Source organism: Protopterus annectens, chromosome 2.part0, assembly GCF_019279795.1.
Source record: "Protopterus annectens isolate FY-2018-M chromosome 2.part0, PAN1.0, whole genome shotgun sequence".
NCBI lineage: Eukaryota > Metazoa > Chordata > Ceratodontiformes > Protopteridae > Protopterus > Protopterus annectens.
Genome location: NC_056728.1, coordinates 1,428,486,963 through 1,428,511,542, shown reverse-complemented (window position 1 = coordinate 1,428,511,542; position 24,580 = coordinate 1,428,486,963). Strand labels below are relative to the sequence as shown.

The 24,580-nt window shown below is 40.6% G+C and overlaps 1 protein-coding gene across 2 annotated transcripts in view; it reads left to right on the top strand.

Moving 5' to 3' along the window:
* Positions 1-24,580, top strand: part of USP53 (ubiquitin specific peptidase 53) — a 1,362,943-nt gene that overhangs the window by 390,752 nt on the left and 947,611 nt on the right. For both annotated transcript variants that reach the window (XM_044061652.1, XM_044061653.1), the window contains exon 2: positions 2,073-2,700. In XM_044061652.1, coding sequence (XP_043917587.1) covers positions 2,557-2,700 — 144 coding nt within the window. In that variant the 5' untranslated portion in view covers positions 2,073-2,556. The remainder of the gene's footprint in view (positions 1-2,072; positions 2,701-24,580) is intronic.

The following is a 24,580-nucleotide window of genomic DNA, read 5'->3' as shown; positions in this document are numbered from 1 at the left end:
ATGAAAGTACTTGGGCTACTGTTGTAAGTTTACTTTATGAGCTTCTTGTCAGTAATCTGTTTTGCTGCATATTTCCCACCTATCCATAGGGTAGCTTAAAACTGGACCCACATTAAGCATTAATTTTACTATGTTTTGCTCCTTCATTTGCTAAAACCATTCTACAGAGAGGATTTCTTGAGGGGGAAAGCTCCTCAAAAAAGCATGTCCAGTTCATGTTTGGAAACAAAAAAAAAAGTAGCACTAGATCATGCTACCTTGTGTGTAGGGTAAGACGATCATCAGTGAATCTTCCTCTTCTTTCAGCTTTTCCTAGTTAGGGGTCACCACAGCAGATCACCTGTCCACTCATGATTGGCAGTGGAGTTTTATGGTGTCAAGTTGCCAGCCCGGCACCCAACCTTCCACAGAAGGCACACACATGCACGCACTCATGCCTAGGGCCAATTTAGAGTGTCCAATCCACCTACAGCATGCCTTTGGGATGTGGGAGGAAACCGGAGCACCCGGAGGAAACCCCACTACCATAGGGAGGACATGCAGACTCTGCACAGAAAGCACCCCAGCCCGAGGATCGAACTGGAGAATCTCTTGCTGTGAGGTGGCAACGCTAACCACTGCACCACCGTGGTCGCCCAAAATGATTATCAGTGAATAAATGGATGAATTTCTGTATGTACAGTAAATTAAGGTTAGTCATTATGCGTGATAGCAAATGAAGAAATGTGCAGTTTTAGTGAGTGGTTATTCAATATGTAGACCATATTCAAACTTAATGAGGATGGTGAAGGAAATAGGCATGAAGAACAATACCATTATTTGTAAACTGTACTGTACTGATTATTTTGGATGACATAGGGATGGGATAGTGTTCACTTTTAGGCCATAATTAGTTAATGAGGATTAAAAGTAGATAAAGATTGAAAGAAATAACAGAGTGGTAACAGTTGGCTGGGTTAATAAGTAGTGTAGTTGAAGTAAAGTTAGGTTTTGCTTTACTCTGAGTTTAAGAAGGAGTCTAGAGTTTGCCACATTGCTACATGATTATGGGAGGACTGACGATGTGCTGTTGTGCTCTAGTAAAATGTAAAATAGCTGGCAAGAGGGAAAGGTGAAGTAGAGTGCCTACAGTGAGAGGCAGTGGCTGAAGTGTTAAAATAGTGTTTGTAATGGGATAAATGGTGATAGTGCAGTTTGTGCTGTGAAATAAGTTAGGAAAATATAAAAAGCATGCAACAAAAGTAGGTTGAGATGCACAGAATTTTATAGTGCAGCAAGATATGCACTCCTGTCTCACAGTGAATTAAAAACAGTTGCTATGTCTCCCATTAGTTGACTTTCACACCAATGTTCTGGTTGGAGATTCTCGTTTATTATTGCTACAGTAATTTGATATGAAAAGTAAATGTCTAGATTTTAGCAAGTGGTTTAGTGTGCCCAAGCCTTAATTCTTTATGGTAAATGTAACGGCTGTTAATGAGATTCATCTTGCAGACCTGAGTTTGATTTTTTGTCATTCTCAATTTGTGTGCTTTGTGACAGAGCCAGTCGCAAGTCAGTGTTCTGGACATCAACCTATTTGAGCAGCCTGGTTAACAAAATGCTCATTAAAAGCTGAATCTTGTGCAAAACTGCTCTGGCAGTGACTGGGAGTTGGTTTGCTTATTTCAGGATTGAGAGTGCTGTTTGATTCCCTGCTCATCTTTAGCTGATGTAAGGGAAAATGTTGTTAAACTTATATTACAAAACATTGAGATTGTATGACCTGTGTTAAGGATTGGTCATTTTTGTTCTGTAACCTTTAATAAACTGCAAGTACCTAAAATTGTTGATATTGTCACTTTTGTTATACTGTGATACAAAAACTAAATGTGTTATGATTACTTGTGTTATCATAATCTTCTGTGAAGCTTATTGCATTCTAAAATGCACGGGACTGTTTTCTGCATTTGCTGTGCTAGTTGATTTTTTTTTTTTTTACTTTCTTGTAAAGAATATCTCTGGTCTTTTGAGAACTCTTTGAAAGGAAACAAAATGGTTTCCTAATTTAATACTTAATTTTTGTTTTACAGGTTTGTGATGATAGAAGAGAAACGCTTTATCAACAGAAGACCACAGAAACATCTTCATGTTTTGCTGATTGCATTTTAAGACATCTTTTTGATTAACAAATAGAATGACTTTGCGCAAGTGTTCTTTTTCAGGAGGACAGTTTTTGGAAGGTCCATTACTGAAGGATGTACTTTTAATTACTGAACTTTTGGAACAGATGCATTGTTTTGTATGGATTACTGTTTTGTATGCTAAGGAAACAAATTAAAAAGAAAAACACCACTAATTTCTCCATGGACTTCATGTGGTGTCATGCCTTTACATTGAGCCAGGAATACAAGTCATCAGATAAATATGAGAACTAAACTTCTCAAGCATTTTTTAGCTACGTGACTTGCTGGAATATGGATCTCAAGGGTAACAATGTAATCACGTAAAATTTGCCTTATTTGATTTTTAAACTTGTGAAGGCTGCCACGTCTGTAATGGTGTCATTGTGATAAAATGGCGTGGGTGAAGTTCTTCAGAAAACCAGGAGCTGGTCTGGGGAAGGGCTTTCAGCCCGGAAGCATGCTTTCTCTTGCTCCGACTAAAGGCTTATTAAATGAACCCGGACAGAACAGTTGCTTCCTGAACAGTGCTGTACAGGTAGGTGGTAAAACGCAGTCTTAATACATGAACAGTGAAGTGTACATGACTAGCAGAATGTACTGTGGCTGCCTGAACAGTATTACCATGAATTTTGTATGGTGATTTGCTTGTTTGGGGTGAATTGCAGCATTATTCTCATTAGGTGATCAGTGCTATAGAAAGCTGACATGTTCCTTTTAATGTAACCATGATGAACAGAAGTGGTTGTGCTGTAGTAGTATCTCCACAATATAAAGCAGGTTAGCTGGTGCATTTTTTGCATAGTGCCCAAGTATTTCTAATGAAGTTTAGCCATGACCTTAACAGTAGAATGTAAATAAATTGTATACCTGTTATGTGAGTTGAGTTGCATAGCTAAATTTCAAAATGTTCTCCAGCAGAGAGCTGCACATTATAAGAGTGAAACCTGCTTATTGCTGCATGGTTTGGCTGAGAACAGACAATTTGTGCATGCCATAGTAGATGATGTGAAAAACAAAGCAGTGATGACCGACTGAAACTGCAGGTTGGGGCATATTATAGTTGTACTCCAAGGTTTTTCCCGGAATGTATAATGTATAATTTGTACCTAGATGAGCTAAACTGCACCCTCCCTCCCATCATATATATCGCATGGCATTCCCATTTTAGTACCATGTTAGTACAAAACAGATATCCTTCTCCTAATTCTGTTTTTGTTTAATAGTAGTATATTAACTGTTAGCCAGATCTTGTCACCCAGCCTGACTTTTGATGCAGTGCTACATTACAACACATCTCTTTACAGAAGAGTGGACAGGCTTGGCTTATAAAGCAGCATTGTGACAAGTTTCTGTGTCATGTCATGGTAGCCAGTCTAACAGGTCCATTTACAGCAATGCCATTATTCTATACCGTGAAACCTCTTTCACATCATTGAAGCCAGTTCCACAGATGTCCAACCACTGTCAGCATCAGTGCTTTCATTGTTTGTACAGGCTAAAATAGAACAGGCCTTGGTTTTCTTTCACTGTTAGTATTAGCACTGTATCAGGTTGTGTATGGTAAAAACTGGCAAAGCTAGAGGGTGCTGTAATATTAGTGTTGTGAGTAAACATTTAAGGCACTTTTTGCTCATTTCACCTCAAGACCTAACATAACCAGAGTCTCCTGTGACTACTAGCAGGACTCTGCCAAATTTTTTTTTTTTTGAGGTCTCAATAGTAGGTGGAAGATGAGCATTAATGCCAGTGTGGGTCCTCCTCCCATGCACTCATGAATACATTCATACTCTCATATTAACCTCTGAGGAGACTCCGTCCTCTCTAAGAGGGGCCAGATCAAGCACAGCCATTGAGCACTTGGCACTTCCCATTTTTAATTTCTCCAAGTCTTTTAGGTTTCTAATACCATGACAGGAATGGACCCTATCCCTAAGTCAAAGTATGATTAAAGTTCATGAAATTAGTATTATTTCTATCTTTGATGTTAGCCAGAAGTGCTCTTCTCATCACCCGCAATGTGCCCAGTAATGACTCCTACTGCAATTTATATGGAGTTACATGTATTGGTAGTATATGTAAATAAGACTACATTGCTTTTTATACAAGACTGTAAAGTTTTTATAACACCCATTTCTCCGACTACTACTACTGGAACTGTCTGGGTACCTTTCTTCCACATTGCCCTCGTTTCTGCCTGCAAATCCTGATTTTTTTATGACTTTAAGTCTCTCTGTGTGTAAGACACTGTAGTCACCGAGTGTAGCAGTTTTCAGTGATCAAGGGTACTTTTATATTTGTTTTCATAGACTACTGTGTCTGGTTTTCACACATCTGTTTTCTGAACCGTTGCCACTGGATGATCCCATGTGATGTAGACTTCATCATTTTCTATAATGCTTTCTAGCTCATGCTTCTAGTGTTTTTCAGCTACTTCAGTGTTATAATGTTTGCACAATCCGCAGTACAACAGTCTCACCACATTATTATGTCTTTCAGTATATAGTCCTTCTGCCATTAGTATATCACAACCATCAACAAAATGTGCGACTGTTTCCAATTCTGTTTTACAAAACATACATTTGTCTGTCCTCTATCTTGGGTTGCCAATATTAAACTTTTGTCTTTTGGTTTAAATTCACCTCTACTTAACCATTCCTGCATTCAGTCCTGATTAACATGAGGTTGTTCCAAGAGTTTTCTATACTTGCAACTGTATTTATGCATTTTCCACATTTTTGCCATCTCATCTGATCCTTCACCTTATATTTTTTATTTTGTTTTTTGGTACATTCACTTGCTGCCTGATATTTATCTACTTCTGGTTTGAATTCCATTCCCATTTACGCTGATGTGGTTCTGCTAAACTAAGCAGGGAAGCCATCTTAGACTTACTTTCCTCATGTTTCAAAACTTTCACTATACTTGGGTCTTGTGAGGTTAGCAAATATGTATGCAGTCCCATAATTGTGTACCTGTACATATAATCAGTTTCGAGGAGGCCCATACCTCCTTCAGAACGGGGAATATATAATCTTGGTATGCACTGATTTTTATAAATTGTTTAATGAGCATGAAGCATCCTTCTTGTTTTCCTGTCCAACCTATCCAGCATCTTTTGATGTAAGTTAGGACAGGAAATGCAAATTGTTTTATAGCTTGGACTTTGTTTCTAGATATCCAGACATATGGAGAATATGGGAGATTGTTGTCAATTGCAGTACACAACCAGTACTTGCCAGAAATTGTGCAGCTCCTTCAGTGTTGCTTGGCAGCTGCCCTGATCAGTTTTTGTCTTGTCTTATCAATTTTGGAGGGACTTCCAGTTCTTTTCGACATCACTGTTGTCCCATATTTTCTCCACTTTTTGATGACTGTCTTCACTGTGTTCCATGGCATATCCAATGCTGTGGAAATTTTTTGTACCCTTCTCCTGACTGATACCTTTCAACAGTGAGATCCCTTTGATGCTTTGTAAGCTCTCTGTGAACCATGGCTTTTACTGTAGCAGGCAACTGATGCACATCAGGAAAATCCTACTAGGACAGCTGAAATGTATTTGGGGTTAATCAGAGTCTCTTTAATTGATGGCAGATGTGTACCCAAGAAGACTGAATGCTGTAATTAAATCAAAAGGTGATTCAATAGAGTATTAGTTTAAGGGTGTGCACACTTATGCAACCAGCTTATTGTATGTTTTTTATTTGTCATATTTTTCCCCTAACAGATTTGTTTATTTTTTAATTGAATTGTACAGGTTATAGGTCACATTAAAGGTAGAAAAGTTTTGAAATGATTTATTGTGGTCTATTTTTTTTTATACCACAAAAACCTGGCATTTTAACAGGGGTGGGTAAACTTTTTATATCCAGTGTGCATATGTGCATATATATATATATGTGTGTGTGTGTGTGTGTGTGTGTGTGTGTGTGTGTGTGTGTGTGTGTGTGTGTGTGTGTGTGTGTATGTATGTATATATATATATATATATATATATATATATATATATATATATATATAAGAAATCTAGGAGTATAGCAGCTCGGTAATGCAGAGAACAGATTCTGTAACTGTAATACACCATAGCATTAACAATACTAATTCACAGTGTACAACAGAAATGTAGAAAACCATTGTAGTGGAGGGCAAGCCAGGTAGATAGCACAAACTTAATGCAGTTCTTTGTTCAAACACTTTCTGTGAAGTTATGCTATACTACTCTAGAAAATAAAACCTACAGAATATATGTCAGGTAGCATTCTGTACCAGACTTTTTGTAACAAAGACAAATAACTGATATAAATGTGCTATGCCAACAGTAAAGGATAAATAAAAAGCAGAAAAAGTAAAAATGTTTTTTATTGGGTATTGCAGATGTCCTTCCATATCAGTTTTGCAGTATTCTTCACCCAGGGGATCTCCTGCCAAGGATAGCCCAACATCCGTCCAGTATACTAAATTCAGCTCTTACAGGTGCCTTTTGGCACAAGTATGCTCCTCACACAATATGTAGGACATAAAGGTAACATATAGATGCAGGTACTCAATTTCTTTTCCGATAATCAGAATGCCATTATTGTAAGTTGGTCTGAATGCCATTCTGTTGTGCCTTTTACTACAAAGCTGCTTTTTCAGATAATTGCCCCATTGGGGTTTCTTCTTTTCCTTTTCTTTTTTGTTATTATGTTGATGTCATCCAGAAAGGGAAGATGTCAGTGTTGGAGGCAGATTCCCCATAAAAACTATCACAGTCAGTGTATTTTTTGTTTGGGTGCTTCCCATGACCACATGCAGTGTTCTCTCTGCCAGGCATTTATGCTAAAGACCCTTCATAGTCGAATGTCCTCTTTGTTCATATACCTTGTGAACCAACATCTTAAGTTAGGAACAAAAAGCGTAGAACCAATGCCACCAAAACACCAAAAATCCAAAAGCAAAGGCTTCCAATGGTCAATAAAGAGTGGAAAATGAATCAACTTTAGCGTACAAAAACTGTATTCCATGCTTTCATCTAAAACCATCTGCAATAAAGTTTTTGTATGCTAAACTTGATTCATTTTCCAGTCTTTATTGACCAGCAGAAGCCTTTACTTTTGGATTTTCAGCGTCTTAAGTTGTTGACTCAGGATGCTACGACAGAATCCTCCCCTCCCAAAGATCAGCTGTCTGCCTAGAAAAAGGCCAGAAGAGTCAGGCCTGATCTGTCTGCTGTCCAACCTCCCCTGGGCATCTCTCTAGAGGCTGGTGAAAGCCAGAAGATTGCCCGGTGCTTGCATTGGATTCCTCTGCTATGACCCAGTCCAAGGAAAGCATGGATTTGACTTCTCACAGTTCCTTGGAGCGTGGAGTCTTTTTCAGATGTCTATACCTGACATTGAGGGGGAACCTTGGCTAATAATATCCAAGGGACTGATGGGGGATTCTTCAGATTTTAGTGAGGGAAGAGATTCCTACAGCTATTAGAGTCGCATTAGAGGTCTGACCCTGTGAGGGTGTCTTGAGCAGACATTCCACAGAAAAAGAAACAGAATATATATTTTCCCTGTTGTGAAGGATCTCCAGCAGGAATGGCAGGATTTCACTTAGGATTTATTTAATGCTTTGATGGCACTGAAGCCACCTCAAGGGGTCTTGGTTCCTGCTCCCCCCCTGGTCTTGTACTCCAGTCAAGTGGCCTAGGGAAGTGGATTCCTCAGATGATGATCTGGACTGTGAGGAAGAATCCATAGCTTATTCATACCAAATCCCTTCTCCCTTGCATTACAGTTCAGAGGAAGAGGATTTCTTAATTCCAGACTCCCCTTTGGAAGAGCTTTCCTTTGGAGATACCATTGCCCATGTGATGGACTATTTTAAGTAGAATTGTTCCAAGGTCTCTGATATTCAGGAAGAGGTGCTTTGAGCTCCTACAGATGTAATCTCCCAAACAGTTTGTTCTTCCACCTGTTTTGGCTGCCCTTTTGGATAACTTGTCTGTAGCTTCTGTAGCCATTGACTGCCAGCCTCCTGCACCAAAAAATCTGGGTAGGTTCTACAAGGTGTCTGAGGAGTGCAAATTTATTTATAGATGCCTTTCTGCTGACTGTTCTTTAGTGTCTGTCTCCTCTGACAAGCCATCCAAGTTGCTGCCCTCTACCAAGCTGCTTCCTTCTGGCAAGGATGATAGGGCCAGAAAGTTTAAACTGCTGCCATTTTGTCCTTCAGGGCCAATAAATACCAGACTCATATGACCTGGTATATTTTGGCCCTTGGGTTCCTCATCGTAGGTTGCTTGCCATTCAGTGAAATGCAGCTGTGATGCAGCTGACTCCTTTTCCAGGGCTGCTGCCTTTGGTTTAGTCATGAGGTCTTATTCTTGGCTTTGTCTTCAGGTTTTGCCTGATGACATCAAGATCCAACTTTTGGATGCTGCTTTGGATAACAAAAGTGTTTTTGGAATTGCTGCTGATGATGTTTTCTAGTCCCACCAGTATAAACCCAAAGCCTTGCAGGAGCAGAAACATTTTTGTTTCTGCTATTCCTAAGTTTCATAGCAACTGCCTTTGTTCATAGGCAGCCTTGCCCTCCTTTTAAGGGTAATAAGGGTTCTAGGTGTGTTCCTCCTGTAAATCTACTCAGACTCCTTCCTCCCAGAAGCCTTCTGTCACTCATCCCTCTCTAGTATAGATGATGAACAGGCAGGGTAATTCTTTCTCACAGGCTAGGTGGTGTGGTACAAGCTCGGACACCAGCATCAAATGTTTCCGATTCCCCAAAACTATACTCTTTATGGTTCTCCAAAACTATACTCCTTATGATTCCACAATGTACGATCTGAGCTCAGGGCAAATGCTGTTCACAACTCCAATCTGATCATAACCTTTGCACGTTTGCATTCTCACTGTCTCTTCTTCTTGTAATGGGTTGAGCAGTTTGCTGAACTTGTTATAATACGATTTCTGAGATGAGCACTTTTTTAACAGATGGGTTTCACTGATCTGTTGTTATTAGCACTTGGAACCAATAAACTACTGCTGACTGGTAAGGTAGCTCTGGTTTGTCTTGACAGAAGTCTCTGGGCAGGTGAACCAAGATGTTTATCACGAGGAATGTTTCTGAGATTCAAAAGATTCAGGAAAACATCACTATTATCTTTTTTCGACTGTTTTCACTTTGAATTGCACATTCTGCCAAACCATTGGACTGTGGGTAGTCAGGGCTAGTCATAACATGGATAAAGTCCCACTTTTCAGCAAATCTTTTGAATTGCTGGATAGTAAACTGTGTGCCATTGTCAGAAATAACTTTGAGCAGATTCATCTACGGTACTCCAGGAATCTGGTTTAGCTGACGTGGTCCTTTCTGTTTATGTAGCTTTGTACTATTACACACAGAAAAAGATGAAAGTACTCTCTTAATGTCCTTGGACATAAAAGGTCAAAATACTAGTCCTCTCGCCGTCCTTTTTGTAGAATCAGCTCCTGAGTGGCCATGATGCAAGATAATAATATATTCTTGTTGCAAAGACTTTGGAACAATCATTTTTGGGCCTTTCATGATGATACCGTTGTCAGACAAAATCTCATCTCTGTAAGAAAACTAAGGCTGCACTTCCTGAAGTAAGCTAGATTGCTAGATTGCTTTGACGGCCATCCTTGATGGATAGTGGTTGAGCTTCTGTAAAACAGAATCTGAGACGGTGTGATTTCTAAGCTCATCATGACATGTAGAAGAAAAAATTCTCACTTCCATGACTTCAAAGTCAAGATTCTCATTCTCATACTATTTCTGGGTGATCTGGATAATGTATCGGCAAGATAAGAAGTCTGCCTTTTGTGCAGACAAGATTGAAATTGTACTTCTGCAATCTCAACATCATACATTGCAATCTGGCTGGAGCTCAAAATAGTCTCTAAATTGTGACTAGAGGTTGGTGATCTGTTTCAGTCTAGATAGGTCTACCATATATATAGTCTTGGAACTTCAAACATGCAAACACAATCGCCAAGAGCTCTTTCTCTGTCTGAGCATACTGCATTTCAGTTTGGGTTAGAAATATGGACACATAGGCAATGACTGCACCAAGACCAAATTTCAAAGCATCGCAGGAAAGAGTAACTGGTTTGTGAACATCATAGTATCTCAAAGTTGGTTGACTGGCAATTCTGCATTTCAGGACATCAAATGCCCTCTACCATGACCAGGACACATCTTTGTGTCAGCTAAGTGGTGCTGCTAGTTGGCTTAATTCTGGAATGAACTTGCCTAGGTAGTTAACCATGCCAAGAAAACATTGTAGGACTTTGTCTGGAGCTGGCATCTCAAGAATAGCTGTTTGCTTGGAAGGGTCTGGTTGTAAGCCTGAACTGGTAAATAAATGACCAACATAAGTAACTTCTTGTAGCCTGAACTTGCACGTCTGGGGATTTAGCTTAAGATTCACTTGTGGCTCTTTCCAGAACTTTCTTTATGTTCCTGTCATGCTCAGCTTCACCATTACCTCTTATTAGAATATTATCTTCTATAATAGCACAAGGAAACTCAGAAGAAATTTGCTCCATTGCACACTAAAATACTTCACTGGCAGAATTTATCCCAAATGGCATTCTCAAAAATCTGTACCTGCCAAACGGAGTACTGAACGTCGTAAGCAATGAGGATTTCTTGTCAAGCAAAATTTGCTAAAATTAACTCTTTGCATCTAAGACAGAAAAAACAGTGGTATTTGGCATCAGAGCTGCAACTTCTTTGACAGTACACATTGAATGATGAGGTCTTTTCAGTGCTTTGTTCAAATCTTGTGGATCAGTACATATTCTGATGTCATCATAATTTTTTTCTTATGAGCAACCACCATGGAAGATGCCCGTTCAGTTGTAGTTTCAACTGGACAAATTGCACCTTGTCGGATCATTTTGTCAAGCTCTGCTTTGACTTTGTTCTGCATAGCTACTGGAACTTTCCGAGCTGGCCTGACAACTGGACTGGCATCTGAGTCTAACTTCTTGGAGTACTCAACTGGAAGCTTGCCTAGTTTGTCTTCAAAAAGATCAGCGTAGGTAGAGAAAATAGCCTGGGCAAAATTAGAACAGTAGTCTTTTAAGCTAACATGATGGACTGCCTTCTTAAATGAAATCAGTCCCATTTTCAAACTGTTTCTGATCCCTAATAATGACTGTACGTGCCTTTTGACCATATAAAATAATAAGTCGTAGCTTTTCCCAGCAGAGTAACATGAAAGTACTACTGAGCCTTCGGTTTGAATCTCTTCACAGCCATAAGTAACATGCTTCGCATACATTGCCAAGTCAAGCTTCTCACCAGCAAATACAGTAGCAAATGTTTCTGCAAACATAACAGTGCACTTTGAACCTATGTCAGCTCTGAGCTCTATGGGTTTTCCATTTATCCAAACAGTACAAAATACTACATTATTTGCCCATTTGTCTACTGCATCAACTGTTTCATGAAGCACTGAACACCATCAAATAAAAAAGTAGGGTTCCTTTTGATTTACAAAACCTTTTGAAATGATTCCACATATTCCATTTGTGACATTGCTTACCAAAAGCTAAACATTTTACTCTTTTGTGCTCATGGCTTGAACCACAGTTATGACGTTTGGCAATAAAACTGTGTGGGGGCCCATTCTGTCTGTTTGCCGACTCAGTTTTATGCTTCACTGAGACTGTGCATACTCTGGAATTTGCTAGAAAGCTATGGGGTTTCCCAGTGAGTGTTACAGGGATTACAGTTGCTGTCATGCACTTGGGCCTGTTTTTTTAACCATGTGCTGCATGCTATCAGCATGAGCTTTAGAAGTTAGTGCTAGCATGCTTCTCTCATTTGAAAAGCATATTTGCTTACTTTTCTGCAAGCTCATGTATCTGACAAATGTCAGTGGCCTTGTTCAAAGTTAAATCACTGTCATGTAGCAAAGTCTTTCTTACAGCATCATCTTTAATACCACACACGTCTGTTTTTTATAAACTCCTCTTAACTCACCAGATCTGCACATTTTAGCGTTTTCTCAAATCAGTTATATAGGCTGCAAAAGTTTCAAAAGGCTTTTGATCTCTTGTGTAAAATAAGTGCCTTTCCTTTGTAATATTAATTTGGGAGGGGGGTTACAAATTTCTCTAAATTTATGTTTTAAGCACTTAAGGTCCTCCCTTGCCTCAGCTGATGGTTTTCCCCATCTCCTGCAAAAACAGTAGGTGCATACACAGATGAACCTTCCCTTCCTATGGCTTCTGAATCGGCTAAATTAAGCTGAATAAATGCCTTTGTATGGTCATCTTTATCAGAAAATGGAGCTTGTATGTAAATATCGTACTCTTGCTCAAACACACTGCAGTTCCCTACAATATTATTGTCAAACGCAAGTGGTACTGTGGTCTGCGAAAACCTTTTGCCATGCCCACAGATTATAGTAAAACACAATGCCATCCAGGCCCACTTGTAATTATATACAAGCATGCACACACCGCCAGTACTTGTAATAACATTCAAATGCACAATAAACTCTTCAAAATTCAGTATTTTACAAACTATGCTTTGAAATGTCTGTATTTTGCAAAATAACTGTACTGTAATACTGCACAAACATGCAAACACTTTATACACTTCAATTAACTTGAATAGCTTTGATTAATTTGAAAACATAGTGCTTAGCGAAAAAATGCAGTCGTTTCCCTTATTTTATACATTTTATGTGTTCAGACTTTATTTCAAATGTTTTCCGTAGTTATTTAGAATATTTCTGTTAATATAGTGCAGTTTTGGACATTTCTGTTACTTAGAAATTCGTTTAGAACATTCTGAATGCCTCATTTCATATTTTGTGAATAAGAAATAGCTTGAGCAAGTTTTAAAACTTGAAATTCATTTCTGACCTGTTTTACGAGTTATACGTGCAGAAGGGATGATTCACTCCTGTATATTCCTCCAATCTTAACTGAGTGCTTACTGGTCTTGAAGCTGAGGAATCTGGATCCCCTTCTGGCCCCATGTCCTTTTTTTAGACATGCCACTTCTGACACCATGTCACCCATCCCTCTCTAGTATAGATGATGAACAGGCAGGGTAGTTCATTTATATGCTTTATTATATAGAAACACATCAGGATGGATAGCAGCATTATACAATATAAACAAACTGATTAACTGACAGACTACACAGACCTACATGATTACATCTCAATAGCTAACAAAAAAATGGCAAGCTCACATGTGCTCAGTATTTATACACTTGTGCAAGCCCCTAGAAAGCTTCTTAAAATTTTGCACACATATTGCTCTACTAGGGAGTAATATGTAAATTCACTCCTAAATCCTACTGCTTCACGTCTTCCATGCCATACAATTTGCATACATTTCTTCTGTTATATTTTCATTTCGGGCCCCCCTGACGCATCTTCTCTGTTGCAAATCCAGTTCCAGTTCCCATGTATAAGTAATATTCCCTGCTGAAAACTGGTTTGTTCAAGAAGTTTCTTAAGCTCAGTTTTAGCAGTTTTAGGTAGACTATAAATACATGGCAGTATAATCTTGCTTCTTTGCCAACAGCCCACATATCTACCATTATTATTTTTTTTATCCTTTTCTATCACTATTGGGGCTCCTCTCGAAATTAATATAAGTACTTCTGTTTTCCTTTGTTCCAAGTATTCCGCTGAATAGTCATCCTAAAAACCTTTACCAGATTCACGTTTAGTTCTTTCCAAATGTATTTCCTGTAGCATAGCTATTTGCACTCTACATTTTTAATATAGTTCACTACTCTGTCTTTTTCGTATATATCTGTGAGACCATTAACATTTAAAGATAATAGCAAAAGTCTCAAAAGTTATTATTCCCACCCTTTATTTGTAGCAGTTTTTGTATCTAATTCTAGCTTTTGTGTTACATGCACACACTAATGTTTGGCAAGTTGATCTTTTATACAGTTGTTGCTTGTCATAGCCATTTGAGCCTGTATCACATCTTACAAAACTTTTTGTTTTACTGAAAGCTTCTTGTTTTATTGAAAGCCCCCAAGGAAAAAAATACACCCCAAAAATCTATAATATTAACTTACAAAATTATTTACATCTTCAAGTACCGACGTTTTACCTTCCTAATAGGAACAATTATCCGAAAGTGACAGCCACACTTACAGACATGGTTTAAACTAAATGGAAGGTTATCCATGCTCAGACACATGGTACAGGCTGTGCATGTACTAAGTGCTGTCTGGTTTTGTCTATTTTTATTGCTCTTCCAGAGTGAGAAAACATTTGAATGCTTTCAGAAAATGTCATCTAGCCATTGAAAGAAAGCCGTTAAAAGAAAGATGTTTTCTGTTTTTTATTGCTCTTTATCAGATTGTCTCCATGAGAATCAGTGAGAACCAGATTCAGCATTGCTTCTATAAGTAGGTACAGCGGTAGCATTGCTGCCTCACTGCAAGAGGTTCTCCCATTCGATTCTTGGCTGGAGTGCCTTCTGTGTGGTGTCTGCATGTCCTCCCCACGGTTGGGTGGGCGTTCAAAAGACATGCGTAAATGGGCATGCCTTCGTTGAAGGTTGAACGTCGAGCTGGCACCTCGGCGTTCATGAAAATCTACTGCCAATCATTAGCGGACCGGAGTTCCGCTGTGGCGACCCCTAACCGGGAAAAGCCGAAAGACAGCAACATTTGCTAGAGGAGAGCTTTATAATATTCAATGTTCTTTTTAATTTGCTTTCTCTTAAAACTTGTTAGTACATAAAGCCAAGAGCCTTGATCCAGTCATTCCCCTATGCATGAATGAGAAAATGCACATAATTTGTTCTTTTATCATACTATGTTGAATAGACTTTTCTTGTTTTTTTTTTTTTTTTTTTTTACATTGCAGTGCCCATTTCTTAAAATTGAACAAGGAGAAAAAGAAAAGGAGGAGAAAAACAGGCATACCTGTTTACTGTCATATCCCCATTACACTTGAAAATAACAGAGAACACTTTATTACATGCAGATGTCTTGCACTGTACAAATATTACTGTCAAGAACAAAAGTGTTTTACTTGCAGTTAACTCTGTTCTTCCTCTTCCCCTCTAAGTATTCCTTCATACATTAATGACATGAAGAAGGGCATGTGATTTAGAGTCCCTTACAGCATTAACAGAGTCAAAAATATGTCCAGGTTTGCTTCTTCAGTCATGTTTCACAAATATAATTAATGCTTTATAATCCACATTTATTGTCAGTTTCTGGGTTGCTGTTTTTAATTCCTGTTTATCTCCATCTCCCAAATCCAGTCTCTACTTCCTTTCCAACATAACCTTGATTCTCCTGATCAGCTTGTACACTTTTTTGTGCGTCTTAAGCATTTTCTGTTGAAACACTGGAAAAGGCTTAACTGGCACAGTCTCTCTGTGATCTTTATTATCAAAAGGACAAGAAGCAGAATCACCTTCTGTTTCACAGCTCACTTTTTGTTGGACAAACTAGATTTCCTCCTGTGACACCCGTGACGTGGCTCAGCAATCAAGGAGCCTTAATCCTCACCACTAACACCAGTGAGGGGTGTCTCATATAGGAGGAAAGGATAACAAATACACACAGTAAAGTGGAATTTCCCTTAAGAGCACACAGAGATCACAGTCACTCTGGGGCTGGTTGCTCCCTTGCTCTCCAGGTCTCCAATAAGACTCCCCACTGGCACAGCTATAGGGTCCAGATCTCAGCCTAGTGGGCAAGCTAAAACCTCCAGCACCCTCTCTGTCCAACCAGTGCTTTGTGTCCCTGCCCAAGTAGCTGACACACACACACAAAATTTGAGAAGAGTTTATACAATCACACAGACACTCTTGGGCAAGGCTGGCACATGTTCTCCAGCTGTGCCCCTTTTTCCCAGACTATACTGTAGTACCAGCTGCCACCACCCACTAATATTTATCATCTACTCAAAGGGCCTTAAAAGGATGTCTAATTATTACTGTGCAATATTGTTATCCAATTGGTAGTATAGCCCAGGGCTAAAGCTATTGAAGTGGCTTTGTACAGTTTTACTAAAGGCATGCAAGTACTCTAATTGAGCTTAAATTATCTCTACAAAAACAGCCACAGTTGAAAGGGTTTAAAAATATTTAATAACAAATAGTCAAAACACAAGACAATACTTTTTACTACACAGTGCTAGTCAAGAGTTCAGAGATCACAGAGAAATTCTTAAAATAATTCAGTAGTACAGTTCTGACATCACAGAAAAACACAGACTAATCTTTCTAGTTTCTAGCTATTTCTAAGAGAAAACACAAGTCTAAGATAAACTTGCATATAGAGCAAGACAGTGCTGATAAGTTGGATGGTCAAGACAAAAATGCTTAATGCTGTCTGATTCTCTCTGTTTAAATTGATATTATAGTCCTGATTCACATTATATCATTCTTCACACTTCCCTGGGGTTCCCAGGCTAACAGGCTATATTCTTTAGTAAATTCACACCAGGTCAGGCAACAAAGCCATTAAAGACATTTATGCATGCAAATTATGGCCATTAACTCTGGCCTTAAAACAATAGCAAGAATTCATTCATCTAGACCGTTTGGAGCCATGTTTACATTAAAGGGTCACAACATGCTTTACTTGGTCAGCAGACTGCACTGTTGTTACATTTTTATCCAGTTCCACATGTAACACTATTTTTACCATTTAAGACAACAAGCCTGTGGTTTATATTAATATGTATAGATGACAGAATCACATATCCCCCCCCCCTGGAGAACTCAAGCTAGTTTTTCAGGTGACCCTTGAGAAACACTGCTTGAGGGAGTTGGGTCTATCTTGAGTGTACCTTACCCCATTCCCTGTCTTGAGAGCCCATCTGCATTGGCATTACTAATCCCACTGTGGTGCGGCACAGACATATATTCTTGCAACCCCAGGCTTCTTCTTAGCAACTTGGCATTTTGCTGGCTGTCTCTGTTTAATTGTGTATGGGTCATAACAGTGAATTTCTTTCCATACAGATAAGGCTGAAGTTTCTGCAGTGCCCACACTATGGCTACACATTCATTTTCTACAGCTGCATAGCATTCCTCCGTGGGTTGGAGCCTACGACTGAGATAAACCACTGGGTGCTCTTCCCCCTCTGAAGAAATCTGGTTAAGTACAGTCACCACCGCATGGTTCAAAGCTTCCACCTGCACAATAAATTATTTGCTGTAATCTGGACTGGCTAACACAGGGGGTCCTCCCAAAGCTTCTTTAAGCTTCTGTAATGCCTGCTCACATGCTGGGGTCCACACTGCCTTATCTGGCCTGTTCTTCCTTGTCAGGTCTATGAGGGGAGCAGCTATGGTACTATAACTGGGGACGAACTTTCTGTAGTACCCTGCTGTCCCCAAAAATGCCCTCATCTGCTTTTTAGTAACAGGTGCAGGCCATGCCTGAATAGCTTCCACTTTGGCAGGCTCTGGCCTTATCTTATCACTCCCTACTCTATGTCCTAGGTAGGAGACCTCTGCCATACCCACCTGACATTTGCTCGGCTTAATGGTCAATCCTGCCCTCTGTAGTCTGCCCAGCACCTCCCTGACATGCTGAAGGTACTCTGGCCAGGAATGGCTGTAGATGGCAATGTCATCTAGGTAAGCAAGAGCAAACCCTCCTGCTAGGATATGATCTACCAGCCTCTGGAAAGTTGCTGGGGCATTCTTCATCCCAAAGGACATCTTTGTGAACTCGTACAAGCCAAAAGAAGTCATAAAGGCTTACTTCTCTCTAACACTGGGAGTCAGGGGCACCTGCCAGTAACCCTTAAGATCAATGGTTGTAAGATACTTAGCGCCACTTAGCTACTGATCTGTCCTAGGCATGGGGTAAGCATCTGACTCTGTGTGACTATTTAATTTCCTGTAGTCCACACAGAACCTGGTGCTGTCATCCTTCTTTGGCACCAGCACCACTGGGGAGGCCCAGGGACTGTTGGACTCTTGAATCAGCCCTAGTTACAACATCTCCTGTACCTTCTTCCTCAGAGTCTGTTTGATTCTCTCAAGTACTCTGTAAGGGGCCTGCCTAATAGGCCTTTGGGGTCCTGCATCCACCTGGTGCTGCCCCAGGTGGGTGCACCCTGGTTTCCCAGTGAACATGTCCCCAAATTCTTGCAACACTGCTCGGATTTCTTGAACCTGGGTAGGAGATAGCTGGTGGGACATTGCTACCCCTTCCACTGAGGTGTCAGCCTGAGCCTCACAGAGGAGATCAGTCCCCAGTTCTCCCTCAGACTCCTCCTGCAGTCCACTGAAAATGCTCAGCACAAGGGCCTCCCTGTCATGGTAAGGTTTGATCATGTTAACATGATACAATTTGTGCCCCTGTCTTCTGCCTAGCAGTTCCACCATGTAGTTAACATCACTTACCTTTCTTACCACCTTGTATGTTCCCTCCCAAGCTGCTTGCAGCTTGTTGTGTCTGACAAGAATGAGAACCATTACCTGCTGCCCCACAGAATACTCTCTAGCTCAAGCATTCCTGTCATACCACACTTAGACTTCTGCCAGGTTCTCCTGGGCCAAGCCCATGAGTTACCTGAGCCTTGTCTTGAGGTTCAAGATGTATGCCACAACAGATGCCTTGTGAGACTCGCAAGCACCTTCCCACTCATCTCAAATTAAATTTAGAGGTCCCCTCACCCTATGCCCATACAGCAACTCAGAGGGTGAAAAACCTGTTGATTCCTGGGGAACCTCTCTGTAAGCAAACAGATGGGACAAGTATTTCTCCCAAATCTGATATGCAAATGCCCGTAGCATGGACTTGATTGTAGAGTTTAACCTCTCAACATGACCATAAGTCTGGGGATGGTAGGGGGTGGTCTTCATGTATTTCACCCCACAGGACTTTCACAGACAAGCCAGCAGGTCTGTCATGAAATTGGCACCTCTGTCAGTCAGTATTTTTTTTTGGGAAACCTACCCTGCTGAAATTCTCTAACAAAGCATTTGTCACCTTCTCTGCCTCAATAGAGAACAAAGCCACTTCCTCAGGGCATCGTGTAGTATAATCCGCTACCACTAGGATATACTTTTCCCCTGTGGAACTTGGGATAGTCAGAGGGCCCACAATATCTATAGCTACTCTCTAAAATGGCTCCTCAATCACAGGTAAAGGCATTAGAGGAACTGTCGCCTTGTCTACTGCATTGCCTACCTTTTGGCACTGCTCACATGCTCACAGGTCCTGCAGTACCCTGTTACATCTCTGGAAATTCCAGGCCAATAGAAGTTCTACATAATACGCCTCTTTGTATGTTTTATGCCCATATGACCTGCAAAGGGAATATCATGGGCTATGGCTAGAAGCGCCAGACAGTAGGCTGTAGGCACTACCAACTGCTGTACTCTCTCACCTTCTAGCCCTCCCTCAGGGGTCCACTGCCTGTATAGTAACCCTTTGTCCCAGTATACAGATTCCCCCTTTCCTTGAGAATCAGGTGCCTCCCTAGCTACCTGCCTCAGGCCTTGCAATGTAGGTCTGAGAGCTGAGCTTGTCTTAACTCTCTCCTTGTAACCCTTCCCAGCTCCTCTTCCACAGGAAGTCTGGCATCCTCTGACAGAGGTGCCTCACTGTCAGCCTGGGTACTACTACTCACCTCTACCTTTGCAGTCACTCTGTATAAGGGACCATCAGTACCCCCAAGCAGCTGTGGCTCACCTTCAGTCTCACTGCTATAGGGTAGCTCCCTCCCTGAAGTTACCACCTCACCAGTCCTGGCTGAATGTATGCAGTCTGCCTGGGTCTCCCCCAGGCTACCAGACCCACATGCTTGTCTCCCAGCCTGAATGCGTGTAACTGCACAAACACATGGTACTGCCTCATCCAAATCCTACCCTATCAGGACATCTTCAGGATGGTAGTTTGGTACCTTGTTGTCTCAAGACAACCTACTATTGGCATTTTGTCTTTCCGTCTTACTGGCTCCCTCACCTTTTGTTCCCCACCTTGCTTCCGTGGACACCTGTATGCCACATGGCCTCACTGGTTGCATTCAAAACATTTAACCCTAGCTCCTGGACATGTACCTGGACTAGTAGCTTCCCCCGCTACTGGCAGATTCTGTTGGGGCAGTCTGTGCTGCCCACCATGGATTTCTTTAGACCCAGGAGCAGTACTCTGGGTCCCTTTCCTGTGCAGGCTGCCCTGCTTGCCAGGTATAGGTCTCCCTTCTTTCCCGTCTATCAGTTAAGCAGATCCTCATGTCCTCAGGCAAAGTGCTAAGGGCTTGTTCTCTCATCAAAAGGTCTGGCAGCCCTTCAAAAGTGGTGACCTTACATCCACTCACCCACCTGTGGAAATAAGTGCTCAATTCAGCAACATATTCACACACACTTTCATTTGCCTTGCGTCTGTGCTCACAAAACTTTTTCCTATACGTTTCAGGTGTTAGCTTAAACAATTCTAACAAGTGATTTTTAACAGCAGTGTAATCAAAATGTGCAAGGTCAGACATTTTTGACAAAACAGTTACAGCTTTACCATGGAGTAAGGGGGTCAGGAACGTACCCAGAGCATTTGGTCAACACGATACTGTTTGCATACCCTCCCAAACATATGAAAGAAACTATCAAAATTATCCCCCTCTTTAAACTGTGGAAGAAATGTACTGACCTTTTGTGCTTCTGGGTTCCAGTTGCTACCTTCTCCATTACCTCCATGACTCTGGTGAAGAGTCAGCATTTCTCTCTCATGCTTCCTCTGCCGCTCCTTTTCCTCAGCTTCCAGGCATAGCAGTTTCTCATTCTCCTCAATTTGTAGACTCCTCAGTCTTTCACCTGTTTCTGTCTCCACAAACACCTGCCCTCCAACGCAAGTCTCTTTAGCTCCAGATGGATTTTTAAGTCCTTTGCAGAAAGGTTGAGTTGTCCATTCTCCAGGGGTATTATATCTCCACTTCCAGTCTGGTTGTCCTCCTGGTTGCTGTTTTCTGATGCAGCTGTTACCAAGGCTGCAGTCAGGTCTGCCTTAGTCAGGTTTCCATGCACCAGTCCCGTAGCCTGGCATATCTTCACCAGCTGGCTCCTTGTCAGCTTTCCATACTCCTCTGCTGACATGCTACCTGCTCAGCCTGACTAACTAAGCTAACAAAAGAAATAAAACAATTGTGATCTGAACTCTTGAGTATTCACTGCATGGCTGATTTAGAGTACAAAACACCTTCAAAGCTCTCTGTACACCAGCTACAGGAATTCACTCTACCCACACCACTACAAGCCAATTAGTATTTGCCAACCAGTGAATATGAGGTGTGGATATCCCACCACTACCACCAATTAATATGTGACACCCATGCCCTGTCCCAGCAATCAAGAAACCTCAATCCTCACCACTAATGCCAGTGAGGGGCGTCTCATATAGGAGGAAAGAATAACAAATACACACAGCAAAGTGCAATTTCACTTAAGAGCACACAGAGATCACAGTTAGTCTGGGATTGTTGCTCCCTTGCTCTCCAGGTCCCCAATAAGACTCCCCACTGGCACAGCTATAGGGTCCAGATCTCAGCCTAGTGGGCAAGCTAAAACCTCCAGCACCCTCTCTGTCCAACCAGTGCTTTGTGTCCCTGCCCAAGTAGCTGACACACACACACACACACACACACACACACACACACACACACACACACACACACACACACTTTGAGAAGAGTTTATACAATCACACAGACACTCCTGGGGAAGGCTGGCACAGGTTTTCCAGTTGTGCCCCTTTTTCCCAGACTATATGGTAGTACCAGCTGCCACCACCCACTAATATTTATCAGCTACTCAAAGGCCCTTAAAAGGGTGTCCAATTATTACTGTGCAATACTATTATCCAGTTGGTAGTATAGCCCAGGGTTAAAGCTATTGAAGTGGCTTTGTACAGTTTTACCAAAGGTATGCAAGTACTCTAAAAGAGCTTAAATTATCTCTACAAAAACAGCCACAGTTGAAATGGTTTAAAAATATTTAATAACAGTCAAGACACAAGACGATACTTTTTACTGCACAGTGCTAGTCAACAGTTCAGAGATCACAGAGAAGTACTTAAAATAATTCAGTAGTACAGTTCTGACATCACAGAAAAAACACCTAGTCTAATCTTTGTAGTTTCTAGCTATTTCTAAGAGAAAACACAAGTCTAAGATAAACTTACATATAGAGCAAGACAGTGCTGATGAGTTTGATGGTCAAGACAAAAATGCTTAATGCTCTCTGATTCTCTCTGTTTAAATTGATATTACAATCCTGATTCACATTACGTCATTCTTCACACTTCCCTGGGGTTCCCAGGCTAACAGGCTATATTCTTTAGTAAGCTCACAGGTCAGGAAGCAAAACAATTAAGGACATTTATGCATGCAAATTCTGGCCATTAACTCTGGCCTTAAAACAATAGCAAGAATTCCTTCATCTAGACCGGCCATAGCCGTGCTTACATTAAAGGGTCACAACATGCTTTACTTGGTCAGCAGAGTGCACTATTGTTACATTTTTTTCCAGTTCCACGGGTAACAGTATTTTTTACCATTTAAGACAACAAGCCTGTGGTTTACATTAATATGTACAGATGACAGAATTATCTCCAAAATTCTATCTGGCTAGGCTGGCAGCTTTCACCTATCTTCTCCCAATTTTCACATCTCCTTAGCATGTTCTGCATCAAAAAATGATTTTGACCCTCCAGGAAAGAATATTTTGAAGATAACTGGATACAGCAGTTTGGCTCTCATGCCTGATTCTCAACATTCCCTGATTAGTGGAATAAATTTACTCCACTTGTGCCTGGTGTACAGTGAGTAATCATTTTCCACAAGCACTCTACTGTCTCTTTTAGTACTTTTGTTCTTCTGCCACAGTTTTGTCAGAATCAACTCCTTCTGTTGGTAGGATTGCACCTTTACCAGTAAAGGTCTAGGTTGCTATCTCATGACCAGGTTTGGAGCATACACCAGATTCAGTTAACAGCTCCTTCTGTGGAATACCAGTCCAGTTGTTTATTTGTGCTTTCAAAAATTAATACAGTCCGTTCCTTCCAGTTTCTCTGGTACAGCAGAAAATCTCATGTTTTCCCTTCGTGCTCTGCCCTCTTACTCTATATATTTTTAAAACATCTGTTCTTGAGCAGTCTCATTTTCACCCAGTCTTTTCTTCATTTCGACCTCTTATTTTTTGCAGTTTTATCACCTCATCTGGATATCTCTTTAAAGCCCCTTCCATTGTATCCAGACTTTTGTTATTTGAATTGATATACTCCATCAGTGTTTTGTTTATTTTAATCACTTCTGAGTACATTTGACTTATTTTTTCCTCAAAGTTACTGGAAGTCATATCCTGCACCATAACTGAAGCTTGCACTGTTTCTTGCTGAGCAACTGCAGAATTCTCCCGTCAGTGTTTTTTCCTCACCATTTGCGGTTGTTTTTTTTTTCAGGTACTTTGCATTTATTTTTTTTTTGTTTTGCATCCAGGCAGTGCACTTACTAGCCAGTTACAGAAATTTACCCCCAAGAAGGTGCACTGGCTCATTTTTTTGAGTTTGTTTTCACACTGGGACAGCTGAAATTTAGCTGTTACTCAATGTTGCAGCCATCTTGGCAGTTATCTGTGAAGCCTGACATGAGTAGATCTTACCTGAATAATTATGCTGATAAATCAAAAAGTAATACAACACAAATACGTGCAGAAATGAAACCTGCACTACTGATGTGTTGTCTGTATTCTGTATTCCTGTGACCAACTGTCCAACTCTTCTCACCAGTGCTGAGTCATCCAATAAACCTCTGTGATTCGCAACTGATTCCATAAGCCATGTTTTTACCAGGAATAACATGTTTGGTCCCACTTGTGTTTCATAATACATCTGTAACATGAATGTAAGGATTTGCTAAATGCAACTGCCATGACAAATGTGTGAATCATGACTCCTGTCACATGACCACAACACATTGTGTCTGTATACAGTCAGATTAACACATGGTTGTATGTGTATAATACTTTGTGCTGAAGTTGGTGAAGAGCAGCATAGATTATTGTTGATTCCCATTCTTAGTTCAACACTTCAAGATATGATTGTGCATGCAATAACACTTTGCTTTCAGCAGCATAATTCAGCATGGCAGTGCTGCGCTTCTGTCAGAGAATAAAATAGAAAAGAAAAGAAAACAATTATCGGTTTATGTTGTGCACTGTCTGTATTAATTTTTTTTCAGCAGGCACACATATCCCTGGCAGCAGTAACTTAATTTAATGCCTTGAAATACCAACATATCTCAAAATTGTAGTAACACTTCTACCATGATGCCTTCCTTTTTCACAGTGTCATGTATTTTCTATTGTCAAATGCTCAGGTTTTCAACATCTAGATTAAACGACTGTTAGCATTGTGTGGCCTTATACTGTAGTGCATGAATGGCATCAGTTATATTAATA